The 20,658-nt window shown below is 47.2% G+C and overlaps 1 protein-coding gene across 2 annotated transcripts in view; it reads left to right on the top strand.

Annotated features, from left to right (window-relative positions):
• The window catches only part of LOC144888963 (uncharacterized), a 31,362-nt gene extending 20,062 nt beyond the window's left edge, over positions 1-11,300 (top strand). For both annotated transcript variants that reach the window (XR_013621490.1, XM_078768747.1), the window contains exons 3-4: positions 8,256-8,399; positions 10,433-11,300. Coding sequence is in view for 1 of the 2 variants with exons in the window: in XM_078768747.1 (XP_078624873.1) it covers positions 8,256-8,399; positions 10,433-10,458 (170 nt within the window). In the remaining variant the exon portion in view is untranslated. The remainder of the gene's footprint in view (positions 1-8,255; positions 8,400-10,432) is intronic.
• The last annotated feature ends 9,358 nt before the right edge of the window (positions 11,301-20,658 follow it).

Raw genomic sequence — 20,658 nt, 5'->3', positions numbered from 1 at the left:
TGGTGGAGCCTTGGTGGAGGTGAACGCTTGGTGGAGCCAACGCGGAGCTTGGTGGAGCCTTGGTGGAGGTGAACGCTTGGTGGAGCCAACGCGGAGCTTGGTGGAGGGTTGGTGTGACGGGTTCTCTCTCCTTCCCTCACAAGCTTCAGGACTCTTTCTCTCTCTTTCTTAGTCCCACCCAGTCCAACAACTTCCTCTCTTGCTTAGTCCAACTCAAGGCCTTCCTGTCTTCTGATCTCCTCCCTCCTCGACTCTACTCAAAGCGCATCTCTTTTCGGAAACGCCCCGCCGTGGGTTATATAGGCCCCGCCCCTCAACCTTTGCGAACCTCCCCCAAACGTTCTCTCTCCGCCCTCTCAAGCCAAACCCCTTGTTCATGGTTGGTCGAGTGGGGCTGGCTCACTCCTCCCCTCTATGACGAGGTGGAGGCACGCCTTTCTTCCCCAACCCTGCCTCGTGGTCAATGGCGGATGAAGGGAAAACCGCCCAAAATGCAGTTGGCAATTGGAAGGGAGGTAATTGGCAATGGGAATGGAAGTTTTGGGAGTGGGAATGAAGGGAATCTATCTCTTTCACTGGTGCAATGGAGTATTTCTATTAATGGGAGACACAGCCTTACCCTAAAACACAGAATTGAAGGAGCTGTGCTCCAACGCGAGTTGAAAGAATTGACGCGACCAAAGATGGAAATTCGTCCGAGTAGGTTTAATAAATGTATCACACTCGGGTACTCTCAAAAGCCCGTTTATCGGGCAGCAATATATATACACATTTATGTCGGGAAGTTTGTTCCCAATCGTGAAGTTCCCAAATCCGCTTCCGGTCCCTCGAGCGACGGGGCTTGCTTTGATCTCTCCACGGCATCAAAGTTTGAGTGTTTTCCCGTTCGTTTCTTTGTCAAATTTCCGCTGCGTATTTTGTTGTGTATGTGTTATTGTGTGTTTCTATTTGGTTTTGGTTTTGTAGTTGTTGCAAATTTGTGTGTAATTAGTCGTTTCTTTGTCCGCGCCTCGTGCGGCCTGGTGTCTCGTGCGGCCTCCTCGTCTCGACTTGTGCCCCGCCCCCTATATTCTCGTTTGTTCTTTCACCTCTGCTCCTGCTTTCTCAAATCCACGTTCTCACTTAGAGACTTTTCCCAGATTGTTTTCATGGTTTTGTTGAAATATTTCTTTAAATATGTTTAAACCGCAGCGGTGATCCCCCCCCCCCCCCCCCCCAGGATTTCCATGTTTTAAACGTTTCCCAGTGTGTACCCTGGATAAGAATAGGTACGCCGTATCCCTGCGTGTCGTAGGAGGCGACTAAGTGGGTTGGCGTCGGGAAAGGCATCCGGCCATAAAAAAAAAAAACATTGCCTCAAAAAGAGAACCATGACAATTACAACTACATGTGGGCAGGGTACAGCCCGAAGTGGAGATCGGTTTCTGAGGTTTGGGACATGGAATGTAGGGACAATGACAGGGAGATCAGGAGAAGTGGTGGAAATATTGGTCAGAAGAAGAGTGGACATATGTTGTGTGCAAGAGACGAGATGGAAGGGAAGTGGTGTGAGAATGGTGAAGGGTAGGCAGGGACAGAAATACAAGTTTGTGTGGCAAGGGTGCCTGGAGGGCATGAATGGTGTTGGTGTCCTGTTTTCTGAGGAGTTTGTAGACAGTGTGGTGAGTGTGACTAGAGTGAGTGATAGGTTGATGATGGTGAAAATGATGATTGGAAAGCTCTTGGTGAACGTCATCTCGGGATATGCTCCGCAGGTTGGTCGGAGCGATGAAGAGAAGGACATGTTCTGGTGTGCGATAGAGAAGCTGATGGAAAACGTGAAAGATGAGGAAGTTGTTGTGGTAGGAGGAGACCTAAATGGACATGTGGGAAGGAGTATGGATGGTTTTGAAGGAGTTCATGGGGGTTACGGAGGATTTTGGAGTTTGCTGATGGAGCTGATTTGTTGATTTGTAATACTCAGTTCCAGAAAGAGGATAATAAGCTTGTTACATACACGTCAGGTGGGTCGACGACAACCGTTGACTACCTGATGGTGCGTAGGCGAGATAGGGGGCACCTCCGAGACACAAAGGTGATCCCGGGGGAGGAGGCTGTTTCACAGCACCACTTGGTTGTCTGCGACGTAAGGGTGAAAGGTGCGAGGAGAGCTCGGCGGGTGAAGTACCAACCGAGAATGAAGGTGTGGAGGTTGAAAGAGGTGACAGTAAGGGAGGCATTAAAAGAGAGGCTGAGTAGGGTCGAGGATGATGTGGTTGAGCTTGAAAGTGGTTGGATGTCAATGAAAGCTAGTCTGTTGGGAGCCGTTGGTGAGGTATGTGGATGGACAAAAGGACCACCAAGGCACTCGGAAACATGGTGGTGGGATGATGAAGTTGGAAAGACGATTGACAAGAAGAGGAAGAAGTTCAAGGAGTGGCAGAAGGCGAAGGGTACGGGAGCAGAAACAGCTGAGCATGAAAGTTATAAGGCAGCCAGGAAGGCTGCAAAGAAAGAGGTAGCAAAGGCGCAGGAGGCATGTAGGAAAATGTTCGGAGAACGCTTGGATTCGGAAGAGGGTCAGAGAGCGGTATTCAGGATTGCAAAGCAGATAGCGAAAGAGAGGTGTGATGTGATGGGGGTGAGCTGCTTGAAGGATGAAGTGGGACAAATCGTTGTCGACCCAGATGGAATTAAAGGAAGATGGAAAAGATATATGGAAATGCTGTTGAATACAGAGAATGAATGGGATGGCAACATAGAGAGTAACCCAGTTTTAGGACCGGCAGAGAAGATAACTGAGAAGGAAGTTGAGGAAGCGATAAAAGCAATGAAGGGTAGAAAAGCGGGAGGGCCGACGGGAGTTGTGGGAGATATGTTGAAGGCAGCAGGAAGTTGGGGTGTGAAGAGAATGACAGAGATCTGTAATCTGGTGGTGAAAGAAGGCCGCATTCCAGTGGATTGGGAACTGAGTACCCTCGTCCCTCTATACAAGGGGAAATGTGACCCTCTGGAGTGTGGCTCGTACCGAGCGATAAAGTTATTGGAGCATGGAATGAAGGTATTGGAAAGGGTGTTGTAGAGGAGGATAAGGAAGAAAGTGAAGATCGACGAAATGCAGTTTGGATTTATGCCAGGAAGAGGAACGACAGACGCGCTTTTCATTGTGAGGCAGTTGCAGGAGAAGTACATGGAGAAGAGGAAGAAGTTGTTTCTTGGGTTTGTTGATCTGGAGAAAGCATTCGATCGGGTTCCACGCAAAGTATTGACATGGGCATTGAGGAAGTTAGGAGTGGAGGAATGGTTGATCAGAGTAGTGATGGCAATGTACAAAAGAGCACGCACAGCTGTAAGGACGAAGGACGGGAACAGTGGTGAGTTTGAGGTGAAGGTGGGAGTGCATCAGGGGTCGGTACTAAGTCCACTACTATTTGTAGCTGTGATGGAGGTGCTGGCTCAGAACATAAAGGAGGGTTTACCGTGGGAGTTGTTGTATGCAGATGATCTGGTGTTGATTGCGGAAAGTATGGATGGACTGAAGGAAAAGATGAACACGTGGAAGGAATGTATGGAGACAAAAGGTCTGAAGGTGAATATCGGAAAGACGAAGGTGATGGCAAGTGGTAAAGCATGTGGTGAGGTGGAAAGAACTGGGAAGTGGCCCTGTGCTGTGTGTAGGAAGGGTGTCGGAGTGAACTCCATTCAGTGTACAATGTGCGCTGAGTGGGTTCATCAAAAATGTAGTGGTCTGAGAGGGTCATTAACCAGTGTGGCAGCTACATTCAAATGTAAGGTGTGCACAGAGGGAGCTGCAGATGGAGGAAATGTTGAGTTGGATCTTGGAGATGGCGTGAAGCTGGAAGGTGTGAAAACATTTTGCTACCTCGGAGACATGCTGAATGGAGAAGGTGGATCAGACTCGGCAACGGTTGCTCGAGTGAGATGTGCATGGAAGAAGTTTCGGGAATTGAGTGGCGTGCTGATGATGAGGGGAGTGTCGTTGAAGCTGAAGGGAAAGGTGTATGCTGCATGTGTGAGAAGTGTTATGATTTATGGGAGCGAGACATGGGTAATGAACGTAGAGCAGCAACGAAGGTTGGAAAGGGTGGAAATGCGAATGGTTCGACGGATGTGCGGAGTATCGTTGAGAGAGAGGAAGACAAATGATAAATTGCGAAAGATGATGGGAATAGAGCCTGTGATTGATGCTGTGAAGAGGAACAGGTTGAGATGGTTTGGTCATGTGTTGAGGAAGGATGAAAGTGACTGGTTGAGAAGAGTGATGGAAATGAATGTAGAAGGAAGTAGAAGACGGGGAAGACTGAGAAAGACTTGGCTAAAGATGGTGGAAGAAGAAATGCGGGCAAGGGGGTTAACAAGGAGAGATGCAGAAAATAGGGCAAAATGGAGAAGATTGTCATGGGGACCGCAAGGCTAACCCCCGCTCTAGCAGGGAAAATGGCCTTTAAAATGCATGTTGTGTTGTTGTTGTATGTCGGGAAGTTTGCCCGGCAAAAGCTATACCGGGCATGCCCGGGTATCAAGGGCGAGCCTTGGAAAGGTGAGTCTGGACCTGCCCGGGCGTGTTTGGCTGCGGCCTGGCAAGTCGAGGCTGGGCGTGCCCGGGCGCTCTGGACGAGCACTGGAAAGGCGATAGCGGGCATGCCCGGACGCTCTGGGCGAGCCCTGGAAAGGCGATAGCGGGCATGCCCGGACGCTCTGGGCGAGCCCTGGAAAGGCGATAGCGGGCATGCCCGGACGCTCTGGGCGAGCCCTGGAAAGGCGATAGCGGGCATGCCCGGACGCTCTGGGCGAGCCCTGGAAAGGCGAGAGCGGGCATGCCCGGGAAAGACGAGACCGGGCGTGCCCGGGAGGTTCGGGCGTGCCCGGGAACAGTGAGTCCGGGCATGCCCGGGAGAGGCGCGTCTGGCCGTGTTCTGGCCGGTGCAAGGCGAATGTGTGCATCCAGCGGTAACCGCTACAGAATAAGATATAACTATCGAACAGGGGTATTCTATTATTGGCTGACGTGTATGCTTGTGGACTAGTTATGGGACGCCCTTTTGACCTTTACACAGCTCCGGCGGAGGCAGGAGGCGCAGAATAACAATAATAATAATAATGATAAAGCACACAATCAAAAAAAAATACAGTCCTCATATCCGCAACAATATATATAAAACATCTTTCATGATGACAGAGTATTGTGATGCAGTTTCTGATTCAGGAGACCTTAAATCACCAGAAACCATTTAAAAACATTTTATGTGCACAACTTCATGTTGTTGGACTTAAATTATCTAACTTAAATTATATTATCTTAAATAACTTAAATTATCTAAAATATATGCATCTGGCAACTGGACTATGAAATGTTTTTCCCAGAATGCTTTGCCTCCATTCCCTTTGGATTTCCTCTCATCAAAACACAGTTAAATAGTTTATTCAGGACCTGAACCCCATGTTCACCGAGGCAGGTCCATACTTCACTCATATCTCCTCAGGTCCTCCTGATTTGCTAATTTTTATCACTCTTAAATCGGCTGTCTTGTCTTGCAGTACTTTTTTGTATAAATCAAAGATTCCAGGAGCAGCGTTTGAAAAGGAGTAGGTCAGTGAGTGTTGGTACACAGTTGAAATCCCACATCCAATCTTCCTTGTCTGACATTTAAATCGTTGCGATCCATCTTTGCCATGAGGATGTGATGAGGAATATAAAGAGATTTATGCTCAGTTGGAAACTTCAGGTTAACTTTCCCCACCAAGTGAAGTTAGAATTTGTCCTATCAAGGCAAAATCTTCTTCATGGTCGTGTCAACAACATGCATTTTAAAGGCCATTTTCCCTGCTAGAGCGGGGGTTAGCCTTGCAGTCCCCATGACAATCTTCTCCATTTTGCCCTATTTTCTGCATCTCTCCTTGTTAACCCCCTTGCCCGCATTTCTTCTTCCACCATCTTTAGCCAAGTCTTTCTCGGTCTTCCCCGTCCTCTGCTTCCTTCTACATTCATTTCCATCACTCTTCTCAACCAGTCACTTTCATCCTTCCTCAACACATGACCAAACCATCTCAACCTGTTCCTCTTCACAGCATCAATCACAGGCTCTATTCCCATCATCTTTCGCAATTCATCATTTGTCTTCCTCTCTCTCACCGATACTCCACACATCCGTCGAACCATTCGCATTTCCACCCTTTCCAACCTTCGTTGCTGCTCGACGTTCATTACCCATGTCTCGCTCCCATAAATCACAACACTTCTCACACATGCAGCATACACCTTTCCCTTCAGCTTCAACGACACTCCCCTCATCATCAGCACGCCACTCAGTTCCCGAAACTTCTTCCATGCACATCTCACTCGAGCAACCGTTGCCGAGTCTGACCCACCTTCTCCATTCAGCATGTCTCCGAGGTAGCAAAATGTTTTCACACCTTCCAGCTTCACGCCGTCTCCAAGATCCAACTCAACATTTCCTCCATCTGCAGCTCCCTCTGTGCACACCTTACATTTGAATGTAGCTGCCACACTGGTTAATGACCCTCTCAGACCACTACATTTTTGATGAACCCACTCAGCGCACATTGTACATTGAATGGAGTTCACTCCGACACCCTTCCTACACACAGCACAGGGCCACTTCCCAGTTCTTTCCACCTCACCACATGCTTTACCACTTGCCATCACCTTCGTCTTTCCGATATTCACCTTCAGACCTTTTGTCTCCATACATTCCTTCCACGTGTTCATCTTTTCCTTCAGTCCATCCATACTTTCCGCAATCAACACCAGATCATCTGCATACAACAACTCCCATGGTAAACCCTCCTTTACGTTCTGAGCCAGCACCTCCATCACAGCTACAAATAGTAGTGGACTTAGTACCGACCCCTGATGCACTCCCACCTTCACCTCAAACTCACCACTGTTCCCGTCCTTCGTCCTTACAGCTGTGCGGCTCTTTTGTACATTGCCATCACTACTCTGATCAACCATTCCTCCACTCCTAACATCCTCAATGCCCATGTCAATACTTTGCGTGGAACCCGATCGAATGCTTTCTCCAGATCAACAAACCCAAGAAACAACTTCTTCCTCTTCTCCATGTACTTCTCCTGCAACTGCCTCACAATGAAAAGCGCGTCTGTCGTTCCTCTTCCTGGCATGAATCCAAACTGCATTTCGTCGATCTTCACTTTCTTCCTTATCCTCCTCTACAACACCCTTTCCAATACCTTCATTCCATGCTCCAATAACTTTTTCGCTCGGTACGAGCCACACTCCAGAGGGTCACCTTTCCCCTTGTATAGAGGGACGAAGGTACTCAGTTCCCAATCCACTGGAATGCAGCCTTCTTTCACCACCAGATTACAGATCTCTGTCATTCTCTTCACACCCCAACTTCCTGCTGCCTTCAACATATCTCCCACAACTCCCGTCGGCCCTCCGGCTTTTCTACCCTTCATTGCTTTTATCGCTTCCTCAACTTCCTTCTCAGTTATCTTCTCTGCCGGTCCTAAAACTGGGTTACTCTCTATGTTGCCATCCCATTCATTCTCTGTATTCAACAGCATTTCCATATATCTTTTCCATCTTCCTTTATTTCCATCTGGGTCGACAACGATTTGTCCCACTTCATCCTTCAAGCAACTCACCCCCATCACATCACACCTCTCTTTCGCCATCTGCTTTGCAATCCTGAATACTGCTTTCTGACCCTCTTCCGAATCCAAGCGTTCTCCGAACATTTTCCTACATGCCTCCTGCGCCTTTGCTACCTCTTTCTTTGCAGCCTTCCTGGCTGCCTTATAACTTTCATGCTCTGCTGTTTCTGCTCCCGTACCCTTTGCCTTCTGCCACTCCTTGAACTTCTTCCTCTTCTCGTCAATCCTCTTTCCAACTTCATCATCCCACTTCCAAAATGTTACTTCCAAATGTGCCCTTGGTCCAAACAATCGGCCCTCCAACATGGCCGTCTCATTACTTCCGGCTGTTTCAAAAGAGAGGCTTCATCGGCTCTCCAGATTGTATTTTTCACTCCGTGGGCAGCTGCGACCGGGCATAAATTTGACGAACTGACTTGTTGCAAAGGTGGCATCCTTTGACGGTGCCACGTTGAAAGTCACCGGGGATGGGGGGTTCGGGTCCGGGTTCAGGCTGAAGGCTAGCCCAATAGGAGTGGTCGGCGTTTGCCCAATGATTATGGTTCAAAAATATCGTAAACGTATCGATTGCATACGTTTGATTTGACAATAATTGATTGTCCTTTCTACAGGGGAAGAAGAGGTGAACAATCCAACCCATCCCGACTTTGTCCCGTCACCGTTTCTGCAGCCAGCTGACACAAGTGGACGTGCCGACCAATCTGCCGAGAAGATGCAACGCTGCGGGGGAGCATCCAGGCGGTCAAGTGCTTGTGGTGAGTGTTCTTTGTCACAATTTTAAGGAATGCAGACACGGCACTATGGCTCAGATTAGGCAGTGGCTCAGATTAGCTACAATAATTATGGTAAATTAAAGTGACCTGAAAAAATAACTCTTAGATGCCATTTCCTGGCACTTCGAGGCACACTCTGCAATACAATATTATTATTGGGTTTGTTGGCATGTAGGTATATTAATAGTGCTTTGAATGTCACGAAACAAATGTCAGTGATTGTGACCTTGGCAATGTGGGTGTCGGTGGATTATAGTCAGATTATAATATTGCTTGGGTTTCAGGCCAATACGCAGCTACGTTGTCCCGAGGGCCGAACGGCCGAGGTCAATATTCCGCCCTCGGGACAGCATAACGCGCATTGGCCAAAAACTCGAACAATATTTCCATTCTTATTATGATGGATGAAGGCAATGGTAATGGCTCCAATAATCGCAGACAAGCCTAAACTGCGCCACTCCCTTGTGGGAGTAGGCCTACATGACATGTATATGTGGTCGTGCACAGGCCACGCCCACGCGTGGCCAATATTTAGGGTGAATGTTGTTCGTATGGCGGCCATAGGCCATATTTTAAAACTTCGTTGCACCCACCCCCACCTTGTGTAAACCGACATCCCCAATAATTTCATTAAGTGCACCCATTTGGACCACATTAGGAGGGTTGTCAAGTTGTCGCGGTGTGCGGGGGTTTACGACAATGCGATTAATGTCTGCCGGTGTCAGGGTCCAAACGCGTTTTCTTGAATTCTTAAAATCACACATCACTCTGCCAATAATGGACATAGAGGGTCGTGTGAGGTGTCAAAATGATCAGAGTACTTCCATACAATATGGAAGCTGCAACCCAGCTGTCGGTGACATCTGCGGTTACCTCTGGGTCAAGAAATCTGTAAAAATGGTGAAATGTATATTTTGTCTTACATTTTGATACATCATAAATTGTCTTCATAACACAGAGAATAACGAAGGTATTGGTTTAATGTGTACTCTAAAAGTTTCCCAGTACACTGTGCAAAATAATGATACCACACAAATATATCTGATATTAATATTTCTGAGTTTAATACCGCAAAACCGAAGTGTACCCCCTTATTTTCTTCATGGTATATGCAATATGCATACAACATAAGTTTGGATACAGTCGATGTGATATTGGCAATTACTTCAGGTATAACATCGAGATAAATATCATGATTTTCGCGACTGCATTGCACATTATCAAGACTAAAGAGACCTGAATTAAAGATGCCTTAGATTATTTTGGCCACCTGTGGAATAATACACACAAACACAAAAATACACCATAAATGTTTCATTTGGAGATACAAATGTGTTTCATAATACTAAATGTTTGTCCAACAAAATCAGAATTCACTTGAATGTCCATCATATTTTCTATTCAGTTGAATGCCCATCATGTTCATGATTTAACTGAGATGTCGAGCAAAATAAAAGTTCACTTGAATGTCCATCTTGGTAACTATCCATTTTAATGTCTATCATGTTCACAATTCACTTAAATGTCCACCATACGGTAATTACAATGCATCTGAAAGTCCATCGGTTAGTCGAATCATCTGCTTCTGAATCAGATGTCTCATCACCAGCCAGAGAGTTTGCCGGCTTTGTGCATCTTGGTCCGCATTTACATGCACCAATGCATGGAGACGGACATGCTTTTACACGAGCATCTTGACGATGCACAACTTCTCTGGCATCCACAGCTTATTAACTCGCGGCAGGCATCTGGTACAGGTACGAGGCTCATTAGCTTTGGTACTAACTTCGCGCCATCGATGTGCTATCCACATTCCTCTGGTGGAGGAAGGTCAGGATATGCCTGTCCTGCATGTGTCCAGATCAGGGCTCGATAGGTAGCTCGCATGATGTCAAATGTCAGGGCATCTTTTGTTGGCGGTCGGTAGTCATTTTCTGAATGTTGCCAAATGATATTTCAGGATAAATGATGCAACATTCCCTGAAATATTGTTGTCGTCCTTGTCTTCCTTTCAGGTTGGGCAAGAACAGTGCTGTGGTGAAGTAGCTTGAATGGAGGCCTGATCTCGATTACCTTCGGGGTGATTGATTCGTTTTGGCAGTGCCAGGACCGGTGATGTCCTGGCACCACCTTGCCTGGTGTTCATGCTCATCCACCGATGGAAATGGAAAAATGAAATCCACCTCATTCAGCGGTTTTATACATCATGAATACGTCGAACGTCGATGTTATGATTGTTGCTTGACGTGTGATTCTTGAACAGCGGTTGTTCAAAACATTTTCGTCTTCAAGAAGAATCGAGGAAAAAAGGCATTAACCGAACTGTTACCTTTTCGCTCCGTTACCTTCAAAGTTATAAATGCTTGGGCAATGGGCATTCCGCCCGCCCGCCCGTGTCCATTTTTCTTGTGCTCCCCCCATAGTGTTCCGTCTTCCCCAATATGGTCGCTCCATTGACGAAGGGTCATTTGTTACAGCCTTGTGAAATAGTTTTAAAGCTGCAGTCATTGCAAACAAAATAATTGTACCTTTAACATTTCCCAATGAGAGAGAGCAAAGATTATTCATGAAAAAAGAAATCATTTGTGCAGAGAATGATCAGTTTTTGTTTTTACTCGTATAATAACGTTCTCAGTGACGCAATGAATGTGACATGTGACATGTGACATGGATATGGATATCACCCCAGGTATTTTCTATATGTGGTGTTTGCATTTTGTGAAGAGCTTTACATGAATGAACGAATGAATGATCGAATGATCAATAAATTAGAATTTATTCGAGAATGCCTCCACATATAAAATGGCAAAAGGAAAAGTAGTGTTTCAGGTTATTGGATGAATGTGCAATTGAACGTGAAATAAATCAAAAAATGTAAAAATACTTTTGAGTTTTTTTTAAATTTAATGTTGTACTCAAAAGTGTGGATATATTGGCGAAGGAAGGGTGCTTGATTTATTTATATATACTAGCGTCCAGCGTGCGTGACTCGGCGCGCCCCGCGCGCTTCACCGCACGTCGTATCGGAGGGGTCGGCATCTTTGACCATTTCGGGGTGCTTTGGGTCTTCGGGATGTTTTGGGCCTTCGGGGTCTTTTGGGGTATTGGTGGCCTGAAGGGTCTTGGCGGAATTAACGCAATTAAGAGGGTTAATGTAGAGTGTGGTCATTTTATTTGAAGAAGAAGAAGAAGACTTTTTTTTGTTTGTTTTGTTTTTTTATATACAGAATCGAGGCTCGTGAAAGAGCTAACATTTATCAAACAAAGTATATAAAAAGGGGACCGGTACACAAGATGGGGAGAGAAGGGGAGGAAGCACACAAACACAACATTTGAGAGCAGGGACATCGGGAGATGTGTGGGAGGGAGAGGGCTTGGGGGGAGGCAGGATCGGTATAAAATGCAAGGACACCAAGGACTTTCAGCAAAGAAGTTGGTATTTCAAAAAAGTGGATTTGGGGTGAAATTAGCGGGGGTAGAAAAGATCAAGGTTTTGGATTGGGGAAGATAAGAGATGGTGGCGAACAGCTGTTTTAAAGACCTGGAGGGAGGAGTGCGATTGAAGAGAGTGAGGGAGTTTGTTCCAGAGGCGGGACAAAAGAAGAATGAAGGAGTGAAGGTGAGCGGAGAGTCTTGATTTTGGCAGTTTAACCACAAGAGGGTTGCAGGCAGATCTTGTGCGACCTGTAGGAATATTTGGGGGACAGAGCACAGACAGGGCTGGGGGGTGAGGGGGCGGGCTACGCCGGAGATGAGTCGGTAGAAGACGGAAAGACCACCAACCTGCCTGCGGTGAGTAAGTGAAAGGCCCTCGGAGATGGCGTCATCGCGGGAGATTCCAATGATTCTGAACGCTTTGGTTTCAACAGCGTGAAGATGAGCTAGGTGTGAGGCAGGAGCACCGGCCCAGAGGGGAGAGCAATACTCCATTGAGCTGCGGACGAAAGCCTCGTATGTGGCGAGGAGCTCAGGTGTGCCAAGGAAGGACTTCGCACGACGGAGGATGCCCAGTCGGCGACTGGCTTTGGAGGCCGGCTTGGAAATGTGCTTTTTTTCCAGGAAAGATCATGGCACATAGTGAGACCCAACCCAAAAGCTTGAGTGACAGAACTTCTTGGAGAGGAATATTCAGAAAGTGGATGGGAGGGTTGTCCAGTCGGTCTTTTCGGAGAGACATCGTAAGAGTGTGAGATTTGTTTCGGATTGAAAGACACGTTCCACTTGTTTGCCCAGTCTGTGATTTTGTCCAGGTCTGCAGAGAGCGAGGAGGCTGCAGACTGCCGATCTGAGGGATGAGCAATGGAGCGGCACAACAGAGTGCAGTCGTCAGCAAAGAGTCAGAGAGATCATTGATGAAGACCAGAAAAAGCACAGGGCCCAGAACACTGCTTTGGGGAACTCCAGCCTGAACAGGAAGAGGAGGTGAGAGAAAGCCATTCAGGGCCACACGCTCACTACGACTAGAGAGGAAGTCCATGCGCCAGCCATGCGCGGATATTTCTATGGATACCAAAGGAGGAGAGTTTGGTGAGCGGAGCGGCGTGCCAGACCGTATCGAAGGCACGTCGTATGTCGAGGGAGACGCCTCTGATTTCCCGTTTGGCATTGAGGACCCCTCCCTCCCTCCATCCATTGTTGAGACAGCAGAAGCAGCATGTCCAGAGTGGAGTGACCTGGTCTGGAAGCAAATTGATGACCAGAGATCAAGCCATTGGAGAAGAGGAAACATTTCATATCCGAAGCAATGATGCATTCCAGGACTTTGCTGATAATAATTGGGAGAAGGCTGATTGGTCTGTAGTCGCTAGGATCTGTTTTTGTGCAAAGCGGTGATGTTGGCTGATTTCCAAGCAGATGGCAGTTGACCTTGAGCAAAAGAGAGGGTGAAGAGAACAGAGAGAGGGAGTGAAGGAGCGGAAGAACAGCATTTTCGGACCCGTGGGCTGATGCCGTCAGGTCCAGTTGCAGAATCGGAGTCGAGGGTTGACAGAAACTTTTCCACCTCGTCGGGCGGAAAGGACACGGAGCACCTGGGTACGACTGGGTACAGAGAGGGATGGGTGTGGCGCACAAGATTTAGAGGCAAACACAGAGTTGAGGCATTCAGCTTTTTCACGTGCGGAGGCAGCCGTGTAGCCGTTTGAGCTGAGGGGGGGGATGGAGGGGGAACAAACACCAGAAACAGATTTGACCAGACGCCACCAGGATTCGGAAGAGGGAGACAGACAAGACAGTTCGGTATTGAGAACGGAGAGATATTGTTTCCTGGCTCTCCTGAGGGTGGACACACACTTGTTTCGGGCTTTGTGAAAGGAAATGACATTTCCTTCCGTTGGATTTGCTTTCCAGGAGACGAAGGCAAGTTGTTTCTGGGCAACAGCCTCACCGCAACATTCCGTGCTGCACCATGGACGGGAGGAAGCGTACGACAACTGAAGACGACATGGCATAAATCTGTGCATGAGAGAGAGAGAGAGAGAGCAATTTACTTTGGAAGAATTCCCAGGATGATGTCAGTTGCTGTCAGAGGTGGTAGAGATGGGAGACCAGTCCAGATGATTGATGGCTGCTTGAAGACCGTGCCAGTTGGCCTGAGTGAAATGCCAGACTCGTCGACGCTGAGCAGAGCTCCCTGAGAATGGTCAGAGAGATGTCCACTTTAACAAGCACATGATCAGAAGAGCCGATTGGAGCAGAAGAAGAGCAGCAGACATTTTCAGGTAAGTTAGTCATAACCAAGTCCAGAAGAGAAGATGCTCCGTTGACTGAGATCCGGGTGGGGAAATTGACAGATTGTGTCAGTCCCAGTGAGTCGCAGAAGTCCTTTGCTGAGGAGCCATGGCTGGTGAGAGAGGTACCCACACCCAGCCAACTGGCATGGTGACAATTTAAATCACCACATATGAGGAAGAGAGACTTGGGATGAGTGCATAGAAGTGGGTCCATATTATCAGACAGCGACATGTAGATGGAGTCATCACCGTTTGGTGGACGGTACAACACACATATGAACAAGAGGTGGGAGCGAAGGGGAAGCCGTAGCCACAGGTATTCCAGGGGGTGAGGTGGAGAGAGTGCAGTGCAGTGCATTGCAGTGCAGGGCGACTGAGGAAGAGAGTTTTTGATAAAGACAGCAACCCCGCCTCCAGGACGAGGCTCAGGTCTATCATACCGGAGGAGGGAGTAACCTGGGAGAGATACCAAGGAATCAGAGACATCATGAAGGAGGAAAGTTTCTGTTAAGCAGATCACGTCTGCTTTGTCAGAAGCAACCTGTATGGAGAGATCGGTCAAGTTTGAACGAAGGCCCCAGATGTTTGAGGTCCATACCGTTCGTTAATGAAGAGGAAGGGGGACCATCGGATACAGAACAGGGGGGACGAGGGGTCGGGTAAGATGTGCAAGAGGTAGGGAGAGCCGTTGAAGGTGTGTCAGAGATTTCAGAATAGCTTGGAGAAAGGGAAGGATGGGGCGGACAGTCTAACTCTAATGACTGACTCTTTCTAGTGGTGGACTCGTGCACTTTGACATCGACGGTGACGAGAGCTACCTGTAGGTCCCGTGATGACATTCTGGGGTGCTCGGAAGCTTATTTCAGCATCTTGAGGTCTGCTCTCGGGCTGAACTTGCCGGGGCGGCATGGCCCGAACAAGTTGGCAGTTGTTTGGAATCTTCTCCACCTGTAGATGATCTTCCGGACAGTCGAATGATTCGTTTCAAATTGTTTGGAGATCTTTTTAAATCCCTTCCCAGACTCGTAGGCATCTATAACCTTCTTTCTGAAGGCCGCAGACAGCTCTTTTGATCTTGGCATGGTGACGCCGCACACTTCAACAACAAAGAGCAAACCAAACGAAATGTCAGATTTAAATAAGACAGGTTCCTCCAAGATCCTCTCCAACGATGTTCTAATCATTTGCACCTCAGCTGGTGCACCTGATTCTAATTTTAGGTATTTGAAGTAGTAATAAATGGAGGGGTGTACTTACTTTTTCCACATGCGAAATTTGCATTTATGTTTATTTAAAATATACAATGGACTACAAAATGTAAATATTTCATGATATTTGTTTTATTATATCATCTTTAAATATCAATATTGTTGAAATGAAGATCAAATAGCTGTATCTAAACTCTCTGGTCACGCACAGTCAGTCATGGCTGTTGTCTACCGCCCTCCCAAACCACACCCATCATTCCTGTCTGACTTCTCCTACTTTCTGACCCAGCTATGTTCCCTCTCCCCCTCAATCGTCGTCGTCCTTGGTGATTTCAATATCCACATGGACTCCACTGACTTCACTGATTTACTCACCTGCTTTAACCTCACTCAACATGTCAACTTTCCTACCCATAACCGTGGTCACATTTCGGACCTTGTCTGCTCTACTGGATTGATTTTGCACCATCTCTCTGGCTCCGACCTCACCCTCTCTGACCACTTAGCCATCACTATGACCGTCAACGTTCCCACCCCAGCACCAAGGCATTATCGCACGATCAACTTCCGTAAGCTAAACGCTCTTTCACCTACCTCATTGTCATCCACCCTCTCTGAAAAAATGTCCACTTCTCCCTTCGTTGACCTCCACACCCCTTCTGACCTCACTGACTACTACAACCGCACTCTCTCCTGCCTTGACCAACTTGCGCCTATAAAAACCAAAACCGTTTATTTCACCCATTCTGTTCCCTGGTTTACCCCTGAACTCCGCCTGATGAAAACTCGTGCTCACCAACTTGAAAGACTCAGCAATAAAACAGGTCTCACAGTTCACTCCCAAGCCTACAAGGACCACCTACAACACTATAAAGATGCCCTCTCCCGCGCCCGCTCCGCCTACTACTCTCAACTTATCCACTCTGGCTCCGGAAAGCCAAAAGCACTCTTCTCTACAATAAATAAACTCCTCAGCCCCCTGAACACCGCCACCCAGTCATTCACAGTAGACAACTGCATCTCCTTCCTTTCATTCTTCCAACGCAAAATTGAAAACATCTACAACAGCTTGACCACCGCCGCACCTGCCCCCCCTTATCCTGCCATCCCCTGTCTCAATTCTCCCCAGTCTCCCCTACTGACCTCTCTGAACTCCTCATAGGAATGAAAACTGCCACCTGCACTCTTGACCCCATCCCCTCCAGCTTTGTCAAGGCCTCCCTTTGTGCTCTCTCTCTCTCCACTTATCATTGCAACAATAAACTCCTCCCTGTCTACAGGCATCGTCCCACCATCCCTCAAAATTGCTGCTGTTACCCCCATTCTGAAAAAACCTGGACTAAACCCTGACACCCTAAACAACTTCAGACCCATCTCCAACCTACCCTTTGTGTCGAAAGTTTTGGAACACGCTGTAGCCACTCAACTCAAACATCACCTCTCTGCCAATGACCTGTATGAAACATTCCAATCCGGATTCCGCTCCAACCACAGTACTGGAAACTGCTCTCCTCAAAATCACCAACGACCTTCTCCTCTCCTCTGACGCTGGCAACCTCAACATTCTCATCCTCCTCGACCTGAGCGCCGCGCCGCCTTTGACACTATCGATCACACCATCCTCCTCACCCGACTTGAAACCACCTTTAACGTTACCGGCACTGCCCTCTCTTGGATTAAATCATACCTCTCTGACAGACGCCAGTTCATCTCCATCAATAACTGCAAATCCCCCACTGCTCCCCTCCCCCAAGGTGTCCCCCAAGGTTCAGTCCTTGGCCCCCTCCTCTTCATCCTTTACCTGTCCCCCCTCGGTCACTTAATCCGCCGTCATGGTCTCCAATTCCACTGCTACGCCGATGACATCCAGCTTTTCATCTCCACCAAGTCCATCTGCACCGCCACCCACTCTATCCTGACAAATTGCATCACTGAAATAAAATCCTGGCTTCAAATCAACTTCCTCAAACTTAACTATGATAAATCTGAAATAATCATCATTGGCCCAAAAACGCTCATAAAATCCACCCATAACTTTGCCCTCAACATCGACGGTATCCCAGTATCCACGTCCCCTCACATCCGGAATCTTGGCATAATCTTTGACCAATCCCTCTCCTTCGACAAATACACTAAACAGATCACAAAGACAGCCTTCTTTCACCTGAAAAACATCGCCCGTCTCCGTCCATCCCTCTCCTCCACGGCTGCAGAAACCCTCATCCACGCCTTCATCACCTCCCGTCTGGACTACTGCAATAGCCTCCTCTATGGTTCACCCTCAACAATCACCAATAAACTCCAATACATTCAGAACTCCGCTGCCCGTCTACTCACCCATTCCCGGACCCGTGACCACATCACCCCCCCCCCCCGATGGCTCCCCATCTCCCAGAGAATCCAGTACAAAATCCTCCTCTTGACCTACAAAGCCCTCCATGACCTGGCCCCATCCCCATCCTACCTGGCTGACCTCCTCTCCAGACACACTCCCACCCCCATCCGGACCAAATTCAGATCCTGGGGGGACAGGGCCTTCTCCATCGCTGCTCCCACCCTCTGGAACTCACTACCTCACACCATCAGAGACTCGTCCTCCTCCTCCTCACTCACCACATTCAAAACATCACTCAAGACCCACCTGTTCAACACTGCATTCAACATTTAACCCACAGCATTTAACCCCTGACTATCTGTTGTCCTTCTCCCTCCTTTTTGCTTTGAATATTTCCCTGTTGATTCTTGTCTTTTTTGCAATTGTTTTTATGTTTTACACTCTGTCAAAGCGTCTTTGGGCTTCCTGAAAAGCGCTATATAAAATAAATGCATTATTATTATTATTATTATTATTATTATTATTATCTATATAATAATACCGTAAGGACTCGACTTTGTTATCCCTTTTACGCCGCACCCAGTGACCCAATGCCCCGGCACTAATGGATTTACGATCTACGAACCGCGCTCTTTGTTTATCACCTACAGCCATACTCGAAAAATCTGAATTAGCCGACGTTGGGGCCCAAAAGCATCCGATTAACGGCCGATACGACGCCATCTTACGACTCCATCGTATTGGCGTCTGCTGGGTGAAGGCGCAACAAGCCGTCCGCTGATTGGACAATCCTGATCATGCATTCCGCCATTTGTGCCGGTGTCGTCGATCGCGCTGTACGCTAACCTCATCAGGTGGGTTTACCATAATGTCTTCCATATACTGTGATTACAACGAAGTGAAACTGATCAGCAGCCCATCAGTATCATATAAAGCAATAAATACCAAGGCTTCAGCTTCTGAAAGCTTAAAACAAAGTGTACTTCGCCGAGTGACGAAACGTAGGCGTAGGCCTCGGCCCTACCTATCCAGTTGTTGTTTCCGTTGTGTAAGGGGGGGAAAAAACAAACATTTTGGCCTCAGACCTTTGAGAGTACGTCGTTCCGTGAACTTTTTGAACGGGCCTCGTATGCCATGCTTCGTCAACGTTGGGTTGTTTTTAAATGATTTGAAGGATTAACTTAAGCACCTTGAATAGAGCAGTTTATTGTTCCTCAAAGACCAGTGTGTAAGTTGACTCAATATGATGGTAACTTTGCAATTCCTGCGTTGTCTCTGAATCAGCTGGCTGAGTCATATTGTCGTAGGGTCGGTCATGATCAGCCCCCCCCCCTCCCCCTCCCTTTCGTTTCACCAACTCCTGCATCTGCCACCGTTCATGATTATCAAAGTAGGCTTTACCCTGTTCACGATAAGGTAGAAATCAGAGTTGTATACGAAGAGATAAAAGGATGCCATTGACTTCGAGACGGTACGTGATATTTTCAAAAGTATATCGTAGCGTTGTCATTTAATTAGCTTGCAATAAATACGTTGTTCATATACGCACTCTTCATTCTCATCTTTCTTCCTAACTCTTACTCGGACAAGCAAATCCCCTATGCCATCCATAATGGTACACTCTATCCATACACCACATCCTCCCTTCCGTGGATGTTCCACGGGTTTCGGCTAGTTATTATTATTATTATTATTATTACGTTGAAATACGTTGAAAAAGTCAAAACTTCACATGGGGTGTAGGGGAAGGCGGGGCAAGTTGAGCCAGTTTTTGTTCTTGGAATGTTAGGACTGAACTTACTGATGATCTTGCACAAATGAGTATCTTGCCTTCTAATTTAATCCTTGGGAAACATTTTGTAGCTGGTTCTTACTTTCTATCCCCACACTGAAAGTCACTGTGACATTTTGAAAAAACGGAGGCAAAATGGCTCAACTTGCCCGCCTGAGGGGTAAGTTGATCCAACCTCTGGGGTAAGTTGTACCACATAGGGGTAAGTTGATCATTGCCCCAAATAAAGATAACTAAAGTAGAAAAGCATTGTTTTGCCAGAAAAAAATATTTAATGTTGTAAAATTCTACAACACTGAACGAAATGATTACCTTGTGTTCATGGTTATAGTAATCAGTTACGAACAAATTGAGTCACTCTCATAGAAAAACAAGATTGTCAACTGTGGTAAGAAAAGTCAACTCGATCCACCTGTCACAGTTTCAAGTCACAATAAAAGAAAAGTGTCCCAAATACACCCAGAAAGGCCAACAGTCAGACTGTGGCAATTAAGGCACAATATCTTGCTCATCAATGCCAGCTTCATCATTTGGATCTGCAACTAAAAGTAAAACATGTCAGAAATCAAGTCAATTAAGCTGCCAAACTGACAAGTCACAATAATTGAACACAAGCTGTCCAGAACAACGGGCAGAACTGCCAACGCACTTAGGCTGTGGCAGCTTACGCACGATGTCTTGCAGTTCAAATCCTGCTTCATCCTTTGGGTTTGGAACAAACACTGGGTTGTCAGATCCAACTTTTCCAGCAACTTTCTGCAGGAAGACACCTTCAAACTGAAATTCCTCTCCATTCAGTACATCAACCCGAGCAATGTAATGCACAAATCTTGATTTGCCAGCACATTTGACAACTACAAAGTCACCTTCAATGATATCCTATTCACTGTCCACATCTGATTCGTCATCATACTCAACTTCTGAATCACCATCTGTCTCACTGGAACTAGGGGTGTTTGATCTTGGGGGACATGTCTTTTTCCCATTAGCTTTGAACAAGCATCTCTTTGATTTCTTGGCTGATGGCTTCCGTTTGCGATTTTCAGATAGGGCTGCAAGCTCCTGGCATACTGGGGTGTGGAGATGGTACACCCAGTGTGGTGCAGGCTCGCAATGTATCCAATGACCGGGGTACGGTAATAATATGGTATTCTGTAAGCGCTTTGAGCCTTTG

This window comes from Myxine glutinosa, unplaced genomic scaffold (genome assembly GCF_964187855.1).
Source record: "Myxine glutinosa unplaced genomic scaffold, kmMyxGlut1.1 SCAFFOLD_330, whole genome shotgun sequence".
NCBI lineage: Eukaryota > Metazoa > Chordata > Myxini > Myxiniformes > Myxinidae > Myxine > Myxine glutinosa.
Note: the sequence above shows the minus strand (reverse complement) of the source record. Positions and strands in the feature narration are given on the sequence as shown.